General features: G+C 37.4%; 1 protein-coding gene and 2 pseudogenes across 2 annotated transcripts; 1 reads left to right on the forward strand and 2 right to left on the reverse strand.

Moving 5' to 3' along the window:
* Window positions 1-1,539: 1,539 nt before the first annotated feature.
* Window positions 1,540-3,503, forward strand: LOC143563039 (cytochrome P450 86A8 pseudogene; annotated as a pseudogene).
* Window positions 3,504-3,679: 176 nt separating this feature from the next.
* On the reverse strand, window positions 3,680-9,185 carry LOC143563050 (ascorbate transporter, chloroplastic-like). Its single transcript, XM_077050689.1, has 11 exons — window positions 9,128-9,185; window positions 7,257-7,750; window positions 6,975-7,082; window positions 6,679-6,834; window positions 6,377-6,592; window positions 6,083-6,292; window positions 4,643-4,780; window positions 4,448-4,549; window positions 4,260-4,325; window positions 4,055-4,139; window positions 3,680-3,939 (listed from the first exon to the last, which is right to left on the reverse strand). Exons 1-11 carry the CDS (start codon window positions 9,183-9,185, stop codon window positions 3,842-3,844), a joined length of 1,731 nt encoding a protein of 576 aa, XP_076906804.1. The 3' UTR covers window positions 3,680-3,841.
* Window positions 9,186-10,712: 1,527 nt separating this feature from the next.
* On the reverse strand, window positions 10,713-16,404 carry LOC143563040 (putative glycerol-3-phosphate acyltransferase 8; annotated as a pseudogene). Its single transcript, XR_013140589.1, has 3 exons — window positions 16,145-16,404; window positions 13,136-13,489; window positions 10,713-11,792 (listed from the first exon to the last, which is right to left on the reverse strand). The product of XR_013140589.1 is annotated as a putative glycerol-3-phosphate acyltransferase 8 (transcript).
* Between the last annotated feature and the right edge of the window lie 236 nt (window positions 16,405-16,640).

Below are 16,640 nucleotides of genomic sequence, written 5' to 3' on the forward strand. Positions count from 1 at the left end.
GTGGAGTGGAGTGATTTGTAATACAACACGCGGTATAGTAAGGAGGGTGTGGAATTGATGCCCACTCCCTATGGTCGTAGAGCATCTCCAAATCCTCCAATGCTTTCTTGTTGGCAGCATTTGAAATAAAAAACGAAAGCAGCAAACTGTTGGCCCTATTGGAGTGGTAGTATTGTCCTATTGGAGTGGTAGTATTTGACAATAATAGTTTGTGAACAAAAACTTGAAAGAACTGTTAAGAGTGGGTCCATCTAAATTCCAACTCAAATTTGCCTTATTTCACGACACACATGCATTTAAATCAATATCAATTAAATAAAAGGAAAAGTAGTGATGAGGTGACGGTTTGAAACAAAGACATGCAATAACCACACTTGGAAGTTATATAAATGTTTTTGTAGGTTGGTTTGAAATCTCATACGACATGCTAAGTTAACAGTTGAAACAAGGATGGATATTTTGCATCGGTGATAAGGATTTGATAGTGACCCTTTACAAAATCTTCCATCATTTTTATATTAATTTTAAAAAATGGTTTTATGGTAGTGTGAGAGATCGATGGGATTTGCAATCCGTCATTTTTATATTAAGGGGGTGTTTGGGATTCCTTATTTACCTTTTTATAATTTTTTATTAAGTTAATAAGTTACAAAAGTGTAACTTATGGAACTTTTCCTCTCACAATATAAGTAATCCCAAACGCCTTATTACTTTTCAAAAAGTTAATAAGTTATAAGTCGGTGAAAATAAGCAATCCCAAACACCCCCTAAGTTTTTTTTTAAACGGCTTTAAAAGAAGTGTTGCTCTTAATTATGGATTTTAAGAGAGTTAATGATATTAATAACATGACTATATAGGATTGGTGAAACTCAAGGTGACCCTAACATTTTAACTATAAACCGGTCAACACGTTTTTAGCATTTACACATCAAATGACAAAAGAATGATAAGATATTACATAACATATGATCACCCAAATTCTTATAATGATATTTAGTCAACCTAATTAAATTGATGTTTAGTATTTACTTCAGTCCAACAAATCTTGACATTTAGTCAAAACTAATTTAATCTCTTTCTCACTCACTTATTTCATTATTTGTGGTTTTCTTCTCAACTGAAACTGGATTCATTAACTCTCCTTCTCTCTGTTGAATGAAAGGCATTAAATTCATCCAGCTCCACACCACTGCTGCATTAGTTGTAGTGAGAGAAAAATAAAAATAAAAAAATATTGAAAGTGAGATTTATGAGTTTAACTGGCTTTAATTTCTTTTTTCATTTTGTTTTCAATCCTTTTACATTTCTTTTGTTATATTATTTCATGAATACAATTACAACGACCTCTGCTTTTGCATTAATGGCTATTCATTATTCATATCATATGGCTGAAAGTAAGTTTTAGAGAGAGTGAGATGTCAAACACTCTTTCTTATATAAATCACACCTTTGTCACCTCTCATTTTTGCTCGTCTTTCTCTCTTTAAAATCTTTCTTTTTTCTTCCTGATCATCATCAAGATTCAATCTTTTTTCAATTTTAAGCAATACCCGTTAAAGTTTGAAGTGAGATTTGATCTGGGTAGTGTTTATTTTCTTATAAAAGTTTCATTTTTTGTAAGAATTTTGGCGGGAAAAAAAGGTGATAGACAGATATATATAGCATGGATGTGTCTATAGCTTTGTTGTTGTTCACTGGTGTGACTGCATATCTGATGTGGTTCACTTTCATTTCAAGGTCATTAAAGGGTCCACGTGTCTGGCCTTTATTCGGCAGTCTGCCGGGCCTGATCGAGAATTCCGATCGGTTGCACGATTGGATTGCCGATAATCTCCGGGCCTGTAACGGGACCTACCAGACATGTATCTGTGCGGTCCCGTTTCTGGCCCGGAAACAAGGGCTCGTGACGGTCACGTGTGACCCGAAGAATCTTGAACATATACTCAAAACACGGTTTGATAATTACCCAAAGGGTCCCACCTGGCAAGCTGTTTTCCATGATCTATTGGGAAAGGGTATCTTTAATTCGGATGGTAACACGTGGATTCTTCAAAGGAAGACGGCTGCACTCGAGTTCACCACCCGCACCCTTCGACAAGCCATGGCTCGGTGGGTGACTCGAGCCATCAAGAATCGGTTTTGCCCGATTTTGGAATTGGCTCAAGTTCGGGCCGAGCCCGTGGATCTGCAAGATCTTTTGTTACGGATCACATTTGATAATATTTGCGGGTTAACTTTCGGGAAAGACCCGCAAACGTTAGCCCCGGAGTTGCCCGATAACACCTTTGCATTGGCTTTTGATCGGGCAACCGAGGCTTCTTTGCAACGGTTTATTTTCCCGGAAGTTATTTGGAAAATGAAGAGGTGGCTTCGGCTCGGCTTGGAGGTCAGCTTGAGCCGAAGCCTTGTCCACGTGGAAGAATACTTGTCCAGCATCATCAGTACACGTAGGCATGAATTGTCCAGTCAGCATAATGGAAGCTTACATGATGACTTGTTGTCAAGGTTTATGAGAATGAAAGATTCCTATTCTGACAAGTTCTTGCAACACGTGGCACTTAACTTCATCCTAGCTGGACGTGACACGTCATCGGTTGCTATGAGTTGGTTTTTCTGGTTGGTGATTCAGAACCCAAGGGTGGAGGAAAAAATATTAAAAGAAATATGTAGCGTCTTGCTGGAGACACGTGGCGATGATGTGGACAAATGGACGGGCGAGCCACTGGGCTTTGAGGAAGTGGACCAATTGGTTTATTTAAAGGCTGCATTGTCAGAAACCCTCCGGCTATACCCATCAGTGCCGGAGGATTCAAAACATGTGGTTTCAGATGACGTGTTGCCCGATGGAACGTTTGTTCCAGCGGGATCATCTGTTACTTATTCCATATATTCAGCTGGTAGAATGAAGTCAACTTGGGGTGAAGACTGCCTCGAGTATCGTCCCGAGCGGTGGTTGTCACCAGACGGTACAAAATGCGTAAGGTTTGACTCGTATAAGTTTGTTGCATTTAATGCAGGACCGAGAATATGTTTAGGTAAGGATTTGGCTTATTTGCAAATGAAGTCCATAGCAGCGGCCGTGTTGCTCCGTCACCGTCTGGCAGTGGTTCCCGGGCACAAAGTGGAGCAAAAGATGTCACTGACATTGTTCATGAAGTTTGGGTTGAAAGTGAATGTGTTTGAAAGGGATTTGGGGGCAATAATGGAAAGTGTGAAGAAAGAGAAGGTGGCTGCTAGCGGAGGTGTGGCGGCAGCGGTGGTTGGGGTGGTTTAATAGAAGCTTTAATTTTGGTTGTTGGTTTGTTATAGGTATAAAGTTTGCTGAAGTAGGTTGAATTTTGAATACATTAATTTTATATTTTGAGTCGGGTCGGGTCGGGTCGGGTCAAGCTTGTGGTTTCAATTTGGCTCACATGGAGGTTTCTATATTGTAGGTACCATTTCATTTCATTGTGCCATTATAGTGTTGTTTCAGATTCCTTTATTGGGAAATAAATAATAACCGTACAATTTTTTTAATTCATTCTTGCATAAAACTATATATGAAAAATATAATACAACTTATAAATGTAACATTATTGAGTATACAACAATATAACGCGTGTAAAATGTAAACAAGTTAAGAATAATAAAAAAGGAATAACATAGAAATCCCGAAAGGAAGCAAAATACCTTTGACTTGCAGATAATTCGGGAAAAATGAATTGTGCTGACCAGTTACGGCCTGAACCCGCAGAGAGCAGCCCATTGCACCGAGGCTAATAAACTATCGGGCTAGGGCCCGATTGAGCGAATGCGGCTTTATGTTTTAGTTTATCTATTTTCTCTAATGTGAGTTATTCAGTCGAGAATTTTCTCACCAGTGGAAAAGAGGTTCCAAACGAGAGTTCCGACGATGTACAAAACAACAGCCACTTTGAACACATCATCCCAGGAACCTGCCACATATGACTGGTTAAATTTCTAATAACTTCAAAATACAATATTCAGCTACACTTCTAATGATTCTATATTTTAATAACTTCAAAATAATATTTATCTTTACATTCTTACCATTCTGCAGTATATAGCCAGTTGCAGCTGTACCAAAAACTCCAGCAAGTACTCCAGCTGTGTTTGACAGCCCCAACAACACTCCCTGATAAACAATGTTAAAAATAAAACGTTGCTTTTAGCTTCGCACTAGCCGATTACATTAAAGCCACGTTAACGGCTTTTGAATTATGGATGACGATAGGATAGAAGAGAAAGTACAAACCGCATAGCGGGGCCCGATGTCTTGGTGATTTGAGTAGAGGCCAGACTGTGAGAATGCATCAGACCCCTGTGAAAATGGACATAATTGTATTAAAAGCTAGCAAAAACATATACTAATTGTCTTGATTATTCTGTGAAAAGATATACATTATCTAACACACGAAGGGGATATGTTATGTTAAGTCAGACCTGACTGCAAGCCATGCAAAGGACTGCCATAGCAGGCGTTTTGACACGACTCAGCTGAGTAAGAAAGAAAGCGGGGCCCAAGAATCCAATTGACTGCATTATCTGCAAATTCATAAATTTCAGTGGACTGGTGGTTTATCTAAGAAGGGTAATTCTGCCATCAATGCATTTGGAGAAAACAGTATAGTTAGTTACCTTTCGAACGGTAGTGATTGATAGACCTCTGCTAACAAGTGTGTCTGCAATCCAACCTCCTATGTTGGCAAAGACAGCCATGGTCAACCATGGCAATACACATAATAATCCAGATTCAGTAAGGTTGAACTTTAACACCTGAAAAAATAAAACCAAATGTACTTATTTTAGTTCATCTGAAACATGTATTGTCAAAGTGTCTTCCCTGCACACTACCTTCTATTTCACCTGATTCAGCAATCATACTTTTAACTGCACAAATTGGTAATTGTATATAACTTTGGAGAGCTATTTTGGTAATTATGACAAACTAAATGGTTGATTTGGAATTTTCTTATAATTACTTTTATTAGGACAGATGCCAGTAAACAACAGTGAATTTGGGTTCAATCACTTTTTTAATTATATATTACCTTTGTCTGATTTGTTAATTAGAGCCTCTTTTACAGCTCCTAGTTCCGGTTTAACCAACACACACATGGCAATTTGGATTGTTGAATATGAGTTAGGTTAAGGGGTATTAAAATCAAACTTTGGGTTTCAGATGTGTTCAAAGCATGCTTATATGGTTCTTGGTTTCGTTTTTCTTTTGACAAAATCTGGATTTTCCTAAATATGACTTTTAAATGATTAAATAATATATAATTCTTGAATGTGTATCAAACCAATAGTCCATCAAAAGAAACTTAATTACCAAATCAGAACAACATATGTATAGTTACCAAAACAAACCAAATGCTTTTAGGTATGTAGCTATATAGTGACCTTTGACCACATAATTATCAATATAAAAAATGCAACTTCAGCAATTCATCTAGTTCAACTGGTCATAATAATCAAATTAGTCTATCAACACAAAGCATAATTCAGTTGGGGACAAAAAGAAGCATAATTACCAAAACGAACCAACAAGTTCTATGCAAAGTTGACATGTTTCATAGATCATCATCATCGTACTCTATATCCCAATTCCCACCAATAGCAGAGCTATGATAGGATCTGAGGAGGGTAAGATGTAGACAGCCTTGCCTCTACCCCGTAGGAATAGAGAGGCAGCTTCCGGTGAGAACCCCCCCCCCCCCCCGGGCTCGATAGTAGTTTTGCATCAAGCCTTGGACATAAGGCCAAAGCACTCAACCATCAGCCGATTGGTGCATGTACTCTTGTCTTTCGGCTATCAACGCCACCAGATGATGTCTGATTAACCAACCACTACTTTTAACGTTATTTACACGAAATTAGTAAAATAACGTCACAATTAGTGTAATTTCACTTTTGCCCCCCAAGGGCCCACACATATATACACTATATGCGCATACAGGACATGTTTCATAGATGTGTAGCTTATATATACATGATATTATAGATAAAAACCTATTGACAGAACTATATAAGAAATATAAAGAAAAACAATGATAATTATGCTACTTTTGATAATACCTGGTTATAGTAAGTAGGCATCCATGTTAAAAGAATAAATGTTCCCCAATTATGGCAGAAATGAGACACAATAAGAGCCCATACAGGTGCCTTTGATAATATAAGTTTCCAAGGAATGGAAGCAACAGGTTCCTTTGAAACGCTACCACCCAAGATATACTCCTTTTCCTCTGCACTGAGCTCGGGGTCCTCAATTGGTGAACTATGAGCCTGAAAGAAAGCCGAATGATATCATTTACAAATCCATCATGCCATAAAACAGAATGTAGAGTCAATGAATAATGTTAAACTTACTTTGGTTAGCCAAAGAGCAAACCATAAACTTCCAAGGGAACCGAATGAGTAAAACACAGATGGCCATGCAAACTTCTGGATCAAGATAGGCGAAAACGCTAACCCTACCACAGAGCCTAGATACATTCCACTGTAAACGAGCGCCAATGACCTACTTCTCTCCGAGACAGGAATCCACTTGCTAAGTATGTTGTTCATAGCAGGCATTGCAACGCCCTGAAACAAAATGAAGAGTTTGTGATAAATATTGTAAAATATATAAAGAAAATAGGTAAGATGTTACAGCAGAATCAGATACAGACCTCACCAATCCCCATGAAGGCACGCATGACAAGTAAGAAAGGAAGTCCAATTTTGGCGGCAATAGGTGTCAATACGGTTGCAGTCGACCACCAGACGACTCCAAAACCTAGTACTTGTTTACCACCAATTCTGTCTGCCCATATACCACCAACAATCTAATACCGAAAAACATCATATTTAGGGATTCAACATCTAATAAGCTACAGCATGAAAGAAAAAGACTACCATAATTAAGAAACAGTTGATTACCTACTAGAACCAATTTATCCCAAACTTGTTAAGGAACAAAACCAACCTGAGTGAGCAAATAGCCCCAGAAGAAAGAAGATTGAATCAGGCCAACTGTAGCACTGTTCCAATTAAACTCCTTTGACATCGGTAGTATCGCTATGCTCATATTCACCTGAAGTACAATTATAGACATAAGCAGTAATAACTACTAAAAAAAGGAAAGAAAGCTTAAGCACATAAATTAGTAAGTATCCATTTGCATAATCGACCAACATACAGCCTGGACTAATATTGGTTCAGTAAAATGATAAATAAGATATGAAAATAGCAGAAGCAACCAACTCACACGGTCCATATTGCATAGCAGAAACGCAGAAAAACAAAGAAGTACTATCACCAAGCGTTTTGGAAACTGCTCCCACCAGGGTTTTGTTTCACCAATCAGAACCACCTCACTTGCTCCTCCTTCTGATGATACGTGCGGCTGATTATTAGATATACTGTTTTTTAGCTGTCGCGGTTTAGTCCAATTGTTGCTCTCAGAAGGTAAAGAAAGAGAACATCTGCATATTCCTTTTGCTCTTTGCCTATGATTTGTCATATGAAACCTTTTGTTTTCTCTATCATACAAGATCATTGCTCTGGATCTCAGCATGTTGCCAGTAACAGGATAATGACCATGAGAAGACATAGTATTCCAGTACCCAGAAACAACATATATCTTTTTTAAACTGTACATATTTTCAAAATAAGTGTTCCTATGCGCATATTGTGCAGAAGAGAAGCTTAAGGTCTCTGCTCTCTGATGTGGGGACACTTGTTCAGGTTGATAAATTTTACCTGAAATAAATGATCAGTGAAGGACTGGTATAATGTTCAAAGGGATTATGAATGAGCTTTGACCATAAATTGAGCATGTTACTATCAGAATAACATGCAGTTTCAAGCAGAGGCAACATGAAGTAAAATTAGTTTATGCATGATTTGCCAATTACTATTATTCTTGTATGTGTATAAGCATATAAGTATGAGCAGAAACATTGACCACTGCTGCATTACTATCTTGACATCACGTAAAAATAGACATTAGTATACTGTGCACATAAAACCTTGGAAGTGACATTCACGGATCACGATAAGTTATCATTCAAGTGCCAACAACCTAAGTACACATTTTCTGTATAACCAATTTCTCAACACCGTGTGAACATAAACTCTGTATTTAAACAATAGCGATGAGCTAGCTCCACAAAACTAACAGGTATCACGCAAAATCAACATGACAGTAAGTTAAGATTCAAGTACCAACAACTGAAATGAACAATCATGACCATACTAAGATTTATTCACGGTGTTTTAACATGAAGAGTAAGTAGCTTAAAGTCTTAAACGATAACTCTGCTCTAATTCCATGAAAAAAAAATCATTTTCGGAGCAAACTGATAATTAGACATCCTAGATATACTATTAAGACATAAACCAGGATTATTCACTGTGCTTATGAAGAATCTGTAGTTTGAAAAACTAATCCTGTTCTATTTACAAAAACAAAAAAAAATACACAGCAAAACTAACAGAAAACAAAGATATTTAAGCACCAACACACAATCTCATAATTATGAAATAAGTAATATCCATGAAATATCTTAGAATGTGAAATGCCAGAAGCCTAATAGCATGCTCCAGCGTGTTTACATAATACATATTAAGAATATAACTCTACCTAATGCCAACAACAAATTTTCACAAGAAACAACACGATGAATGCACATCACAAATCAAAGCAACACAATAACAGCCGGAAATGACACGAATGCACACAAGCGGACGAAATAAGGACGCCTGTGGCCATCATTATCGACCGAATAATCTACACAAAGCTAGAGTTGATAAAATATACACCATATCCCTATTGTTTACAGCAAATCAAGTCCAACACAAAACTCTAGATGCACCAAATTACATCACAATGACATTAAATTCGTCCACAACTAGACACACAAATAATCAAATTCACCTTATTAACAATAATCTACTTAACTCAACAGCAAAACAGTTACAAAAACTAAGGCAAATTAGCACCGTGACGTAAGCAATTTCAAATTACGAATACTACAAATGCGCACAATTACATATTATTATTATTATTATTATTATTATTATTATTATTATTATTATTATTATTATTATTATTATTATTATTATTATTATTATTACCTGAAGTACTGATGAAGGAAGTGAGGTTCCGGAAAGAAATAACGGCGCCGATTGCCATTTTTGACCGGATAATTAACAGAAAGGCAATAATATCTAAAGCTATTACAATTACACTACAATATGTGAGATGAAGAAGAAGAAGAAGAAGAAGAGGATAAACCGTTTTTCATACGATTTTCCCTCACCAAATAAATGCATTTAAATATATTGTTTTTTTTTTCTTATTTTTGAAAAAGCGGGAAGAATAATAATTTGTCGACAGCGACTTGGCAAGTTGACAATGAGGATGATGATATCAACAAGAGGTTAGGATTTCTTTATATTTTTTGTATATATACGCTAACACGCCCCTAGTTGAGTTGTTCGGATTGACCCGAACTGACCCGGGACTCAGATAACTCGTCTCTATTAGACCGGGATCTGGAACTGACTGAAAGGAATTCGGGTCTTAATATTGTCTTAAATGTTCGATTCTAGACATCTAGCAAACTAAGAAAAATGTGTAAAGCATCGGCTTTCATATGGTTAAAGTATCATTTTCATTATGAATAGATACTAATCGAATACTAATAAGAGATGATGAAGCAGGTATTGATTAATGATTATGGTGATCTCATGTGCAGAGGCGTCTTGGTAGTTAGGGGCGTTCTCATGTGAAGAGGCGTCGATACGTATTAGCAATTCAATACATTGTTTGAAAGTTATGGGAGGAGATATTTAGAGCTACATCTAATCATGATCTTCTCATATCAAAACTAAATTATTTATTTTTTATCTGATTTGAAATACAATTGGGTTAATTTGGCAAGTCTTCATTCAAACCTGCTTCTATAATCAGACCCGACTCGGGACCCAATTATATCCATATGTTAGACCCAGGAACGACCTATTTAATATAATAAATGAGTATCACGGGTTCGGGTGTGATGGGTCTTGTGTGTTTTGCGAGTCTGACCCATGTCGAATAATTGAAGAGCTAGAAACTTGAAAGAATTAAGCGATCAAAGACCCAAAATGTTGAATAATTGAAAATCGCATTTTTTTAAACAAAAATGTTTAGGGGAAATTTTTTTAACAGACATATTATAAGGGAAAATAATGAAAAGTTAAAAGATTAAAAACTATGCAACAATATGTGTTAGCCCCTAAAATAATGAAAGTCACATGTCCATTTAAGTATTTAACTACTGCCTCTTAATTTCATACATCCTTATAATAAGACTATGCTGTTGTGGCCAAGCGAGCACCGGCTTTAACGAGTTGCGCGAGCCACGTCGGTCATGAGCACCACAACACCCTCACTTCACCACTCGCCGCGACCCCGAGCAAGCATGGTCGTTTGGGCTAAAGGAAGAAGACTGATGGGTTGGCTCGCGACTAGATCAATTCAGCGGGCGCAAATGACAACGGGTGAATTCACCGGCGGTGCGACTGACAAGGGTTGAAGGGTTGGGTCCAGTTAGCGCCACGTGGCACAATATGATTGCATGAATTCACACGCCGGCTTCAGCGACAACACACAGCCTAAATAGGACATTTAAAAGTCGGTAAACAAAAATAGCAAACCATAATAATAATTAGAAAAATAAAGAGAACTGTTATTTGGTCGTCCACCAAAGATAATATTGGATATTATGGATGAACAAACATATAATACTGAAATTAAGTAATTTCATCACATTTGAAAGAATCTAAAGAGTGTTTCATCATTCATGATGCAAGTTCAAATATAATACCAAATGCAAAGCAGCCAACAACCATCACCAATACACTTGACTAAATTCAATTACGTTGACTTCTTCCCATACATTGACTCCACCTTCCCATCATTCCCACCAAGCAACAAATACTTATCTTTCCTTGTCAAATTGGTGCATTCAAATCCTAAAACACCACCCAACACTTTCTGCACATGATTCGCTACCTCGATAGACGACTTACCGCCACCCTTAACCGTCATTTCCTCTGGCAACCGCTCCAGGAACGTCACCTCATAAGTTGGACTCGGGTTCATGAAGTAGAAATACGGGTCCCAGAATTTAACACCGCGAACTGTGGTCCCATGGAACATGTTCTGTTTAAGGTTCATAGCCACTGGAACAATCCTGTCACTTAACTCAGCAAACAATGCACTGAACCTTAGCAAGAATGGTTCGCGACAAGTGGTGCCTTCGGGACAGACCACCAAGTCACCTTTCTGGAGTAACTCTTTGATCATGGCAGCATCCTTTTCACGGTCTCGGGTAAGGGCAATTGCGGGAATTGGTGACAAGAATCTTGAAAGTTTGCTTACACTATAAGTAACACAATACGGTTTTCGTCCAAGTGCAATGGCTATGATGATCGGGTCTAGAGCGGTTCGGTGATTGCACACGTAAAGGTTTCCAGGGGTCCCGGGTGATGGAGCGGGTGGTGGTGTCCCACGGATCACGAGCTTGATTCCAAGCATACCGTATGTGTATCGCACAATGCGCTCAGGTAATGGGAGATTGAAGTAAACACGAATAATGGATAGAATGAACCCGAATGGCAGCCAGATGTAGGTGATGAGGGCATTAAATGGGTCGGGCCTCTGCAGGCGACCGTCATGGAAGATCAATCGGGTTTTAAGGCGGTCTGGTGATACTATGGCTGCTGATTTGTCTTTTGGCACCATGAATCCTGCCTGCAATTTGTCATATATAGTAATTTAGATTTTATACAACAATTAATGTTATACACATTAGCATCCCCTCACGTTATACCGACCATATGAGGTTATACGGCACGTGTAACTTTTGCATTTTATAGACCTATCATATCATAATGTTATATACTTATATCGCAACATTACAATGCCACATAAGTCAGTTTCTGTAAAGTTATACTCGTCAAACATGTTATATGACGCGTGACACGTATAAACATAAACAGAATCTATTTCTATAATTCAGTAAAGGGTAATTCCGTCCTTTGATCATTATTTGCAAAAGGGACAACCACATGGATTTTGCAAAAAAGCATGAGAGTGGGCCTATTATTCTCAAGGGTATTAAAAGCATGATTTAATCAGATCTCCAACCACCACGCTAAATGTGTTGCTACAAAATAAATGCGTGTAGTTTGAAAAACACAGACATAGCATAATAATGCACCGAAAATACAGATAAGTATTATCATCTTTTATTTCTTGTCTCACTATATTTGCTTTTATTTAAATGTTTAATAAATGTCGGTACTTAATTACATGATAACAATGATATCCTATGAATATATTTTGACACACTTACAAATTACAATAATCCTCATATAGTGTGCTAATTCTAGCTTAGTAGCTTTGTATGCCAGTTAGCAATGGAAACATGTATAGAAGTGACATAAAATTGAGTAAATTATCTTAGCTAATTTAGTTATTCTAAAAGTAAAAAAATTTAGAATCTATGAATTTGGACAAACATACAGGATGATAAATATCTACAAGTTATGACTTCCCTTTATAATCTGAATAACAATATTGACTACTACGTCCAAGTTATACTATACACGGAAGCATTAACTAATAATTAACTTTTGTAAAATAGCTTAAATTACGCCATTATAGTTTGGGATGAGCATTTTCTTTACCCAATACATGTACCGACCGAACACAAACGATACCGGTACTTGTTTTAAATGTTTTTGTTACTAGTATCATTCGGGCTCGTTACTTTTCACTATTTTCAATAAAATTGGTACACACATTTGTCATGTTTTTGGTTTCAATATTTTTAATGGTACCGGTATCAGTACTCGTTTTTCATGTTTCAGTATCGGTACTATTCTATTTCGGTATTTTTAATGGTACTTGTACTTGTTTTTCATATTTTTCAGTTTCAGTACTTTTCGATAATTTCAATGGTACAGGTACCGGTACAAATCCGAAAATACATCAGCACCGAATTTAGTATTGTATCGATCTCATCTCAAATTTGAACATATATGCTAAAACAAATAGGTAACTGAACAAACTAGAATTAAAATTTAACTAACCTTGCAAACAGACATGAAATCATGATCAGTTTTCCGATCACCGAGTCCGATATCCGGCGAATCTTCACCGAACTCCTTCAACACTGCTAACCTCTTCCATTTACCAACCAAAACACCAGGCTCCTTCACATAACCAGTAGCTCTCTTGGTCCTCTCATCCACCTCAATCTCCGTCCCAAGCACCTTCTCAGCTCCCAAATAATCCTTCACAAAGGCCTCCACCATAACCGTCGGGTTCGCTGTCACCACAACTTTCCTCTCACAGCTATCAAACACTTCAAAACTGTCACTCCTCACATCCGCTGCGTAGAACCGTGGTAAAACGGCGCGTGATGCGAGTTCGATATCCTTCACCTGATTCCGGCAAACAAGATGAAAATCAGAATCAGTGTTCGGTGCAGTTTTGGACTAAAACCGAACCCAAATCCAAATTTGGGGTGTTTTTATTTATTAAAACTGTTAGGTTTCGGTTTTCTTGGTTTTCGGTTTTCCTAATGGGGCAAAAAAATGACCCACAATATTAGTGGTGAAGCTTGGGGTGATTTTGAGCTAAAACCAAACAGAAAACCAATTGTTCGGAGATTTTTGTTTTTTCAAAACTGTTCGGTTTCGGTTTTTTTGGTTTTGGGTTTTAAGGTTCAATTCGGTTTGGATTCACTTTTTTCGGTTTTGCTAATCGGGCTACTAATTTTCAGGTCAAAAAAACATAAACGATTAAAGTTAAAAATAAAACAAATATTCAAGTTTATAAAACACAAACGATTCATAAAAGTTAATTCAACAAATCAGTTTTTTCGGTTTGATTCGTTTTTTTTTTTCAACAAAACCGAACCAAAACTCAAATTTCGGTTCTTACTAAAAATAAAAATCGAACCGTCAATTTTAAACTTGTTACCTTCAGTCACAGATATTTTCTTATTATAATTAAAACCATCATTGTATATATATTATTTAAAAAGTTGAGATTACATCTAGAGGTGTTCAAAAAAACCGGTTACGGAACCGGTTTGGCCGGTTCAACCGGAAACCGGTTTTTTAAAAACCGGTTTTTTTAAAAACCGGTTTGACCGGTTTACGTAACCGGTTTACGTATCGGTTATACGTTTTGGAGCCAAAACCGGTTTTATAACCGGTTATAAAAAAAACCGGTTTTTTTAAATAACCGGTTATTAAAAAACCGGTTAACCGGTTTTTAAAATAACCGGTTTATTACCGTTATAAAAAAAACCGGTTAACCGGTTTTTTAATAACCGGTTAACCGGTTAAACCGGTTTTCGAACGTTACCAAACGGCTTTATAGCCGTTTTTTTTTTTTTTTTGACCGTTTTTTAGCCGTTTTTTTTTTGTTTTTTTACCATTTTACCCCCACAAACATCTATATATAGTTTAGGTTGGGTATTGGTTAGATCACACTTGATTATACAACTCCAAACGCTCTAAACGTTTATTTCATACGCGATTATACAACTCCAAACGCTCTTCTTTCGTAGTCGTTTATTTCATACTCGAGTATACCACTCTTAATTCGTAGTCGATTATCATGGCCTCCCAAAGTGCTGCTTCATCGGTCAACATGGGTGCCTCGAACACGGGAGAAACCGTCGTTCGGGTCATCCCCACGAAACGAAACCAAGATATTTGGCAACATTTCGACCTATGCGAAATGTCTAACGGAACCCAAAAAGCTAGATGCAAACATTGTTTGAAGTTTTATAACAAAGAAGCAAACTCCAGTTTAAGAGCTCATGTAGAAAAGCCCTCTTGCAAGGTCTTGAAGGACGAATCCGGAAGTAGTTCGCAGCCGGAGATGACGAATCAAGGAACGGTGTTTACGTACGACCTTGAAGCGGTACGTCAACAGTTTGGCAACTTTGTGATTCAACAATCACTTCCTTTCAACCACTTCGACAACCCTCAATTCACGGAGATGATGCAAAAGTATGTTCAACCACGCTACCAACACGTAAGTCGTTCGACCCTTAGAAGAGATTGTCTTAAAGCATGGAAAAACGCTAAATCCGAACTAATTTCATACTTTTCAAACTTACAAACTGGTGTGAACTTAACAACGGATGTGTGGTCGGTACCTAATGGTTCGCCCGACTCATACATTTGTGTGACGGCTCATTGGGTTGACCCCCGGTCGTGGCAAATGATGAAACGAACCGTTGCGTTTCAATTGTTTGATTACCCGCACACGGGTAGAAATATTTTTAAACTCTTGGATAAAGTCATTCGACAATACAAGATTGAAGATAAAATCTTTTCAATATCGTTTGATAACGCGTCCAACAATACGGCCGCGGTTGGCCATTTAAAATTAAAGTATAAACCTATCTGTGATGGAGCGTTTTTTCATAGCCGATGCATTGCACATAGTAACAAACATCAACTTGTTAATGTAATCGTGTCTAAGCATTCTTTAATGTTTGTATTTTTGAGTTACGAATATGCGATAACGATTTAATGTTTGTATTTTTAATGTAAAAGCTATAAATGAAAGTTATGTGTTTTTAATCTTCCAAGCAAAGAATGCTAACAACGAAACCCTAAACCCTAAAGCAAAAAAAAAAAAAAAAAAAAAAAAAAAAAAAAAAAACCGGTTAACCGGTTAGACCGGTTATTAAAAACCGGTTATAAAAAAACCGGTTTAATAACCGGTTCTAACCGGTTTCTAAACCGGTCCAAACCGGTTTGGCCGGTTTGAGTTTTCATTGATAAAAACCGGTTAATAACCGGTCCGGTTATTAACCGAACCGGTTTTTTTCTGGATAAAAAAAACCGGTCCGGTTAATAACCGAACCGGTTTTTTCAAAAAAACCGATTTGTGCACCTCTAATTACATCTACATAATATTACTTTATTTTTTCGGTTTCTTGCGCATCCTAACATAATATAATTTTATTTTTTAAATAACTAATGGTAGCATTAAAAGCTAATAAAAACACTACTAAATGCTACATAACATTCAAAATAAAACAAAAACTCACAAATTCAACAATCCATCACCTTAATACCAGCAAACGAGATGTAAATCAGCATCTGTATAGCTAAATCCTCCGCAATAAAAACATACGCAATCGCGACAATCGGAAACGAAAGCAACAAAATTAGTCCACGGAGTAAGCTACCGGCTTCGATCGCCACCAGCATGTAGTACGGGAAAGCCGAGCTGGCTTTCAACAGCGTTCCGTCGAGGTCCGCCGCCACGGACCGGTTTTGTAACGACATTGTCCGATCGGCGGGAACTTAGGGTTTTGTAACGACATTTTCTCTCTCTAGAAGTTGGTTACTGGTTTGGTTTCTCTCTCTAGGATTTAGTTTGTAGGTGAATGAGTTGGAGTTCGTTTTAAATGTGCTGGGGCTGGGTGAAATGACGGAATTGCCATTGGGTATAGGTGGGAAAGTTGGCGGGAGGGTTAGGAAATGACGAGATTGGCCTTGGGTGGTTGAGCGGTTTAATTGCGTTGGTGGGAACGTTGACTGGAGGGTTTGACTTGTCACT

The sequence above is a fragment of the Bidens hawaiensis genome, unplaced genomic scaffold (genome assembly GCF_021521415.1).
Source record: "Bidens hawaiensis isolate Kalapana, Puna unplaced genomic scaffold, B.hawaiensis_p1.1 tig00021201_1, whole genome shotgun sequence".
NCBI lineage: Eukaryota > Viridiplantae > Streptophyta > Magnoliopsida > Asterales > Asteraceae > Bidens > Bidens hawaiensis.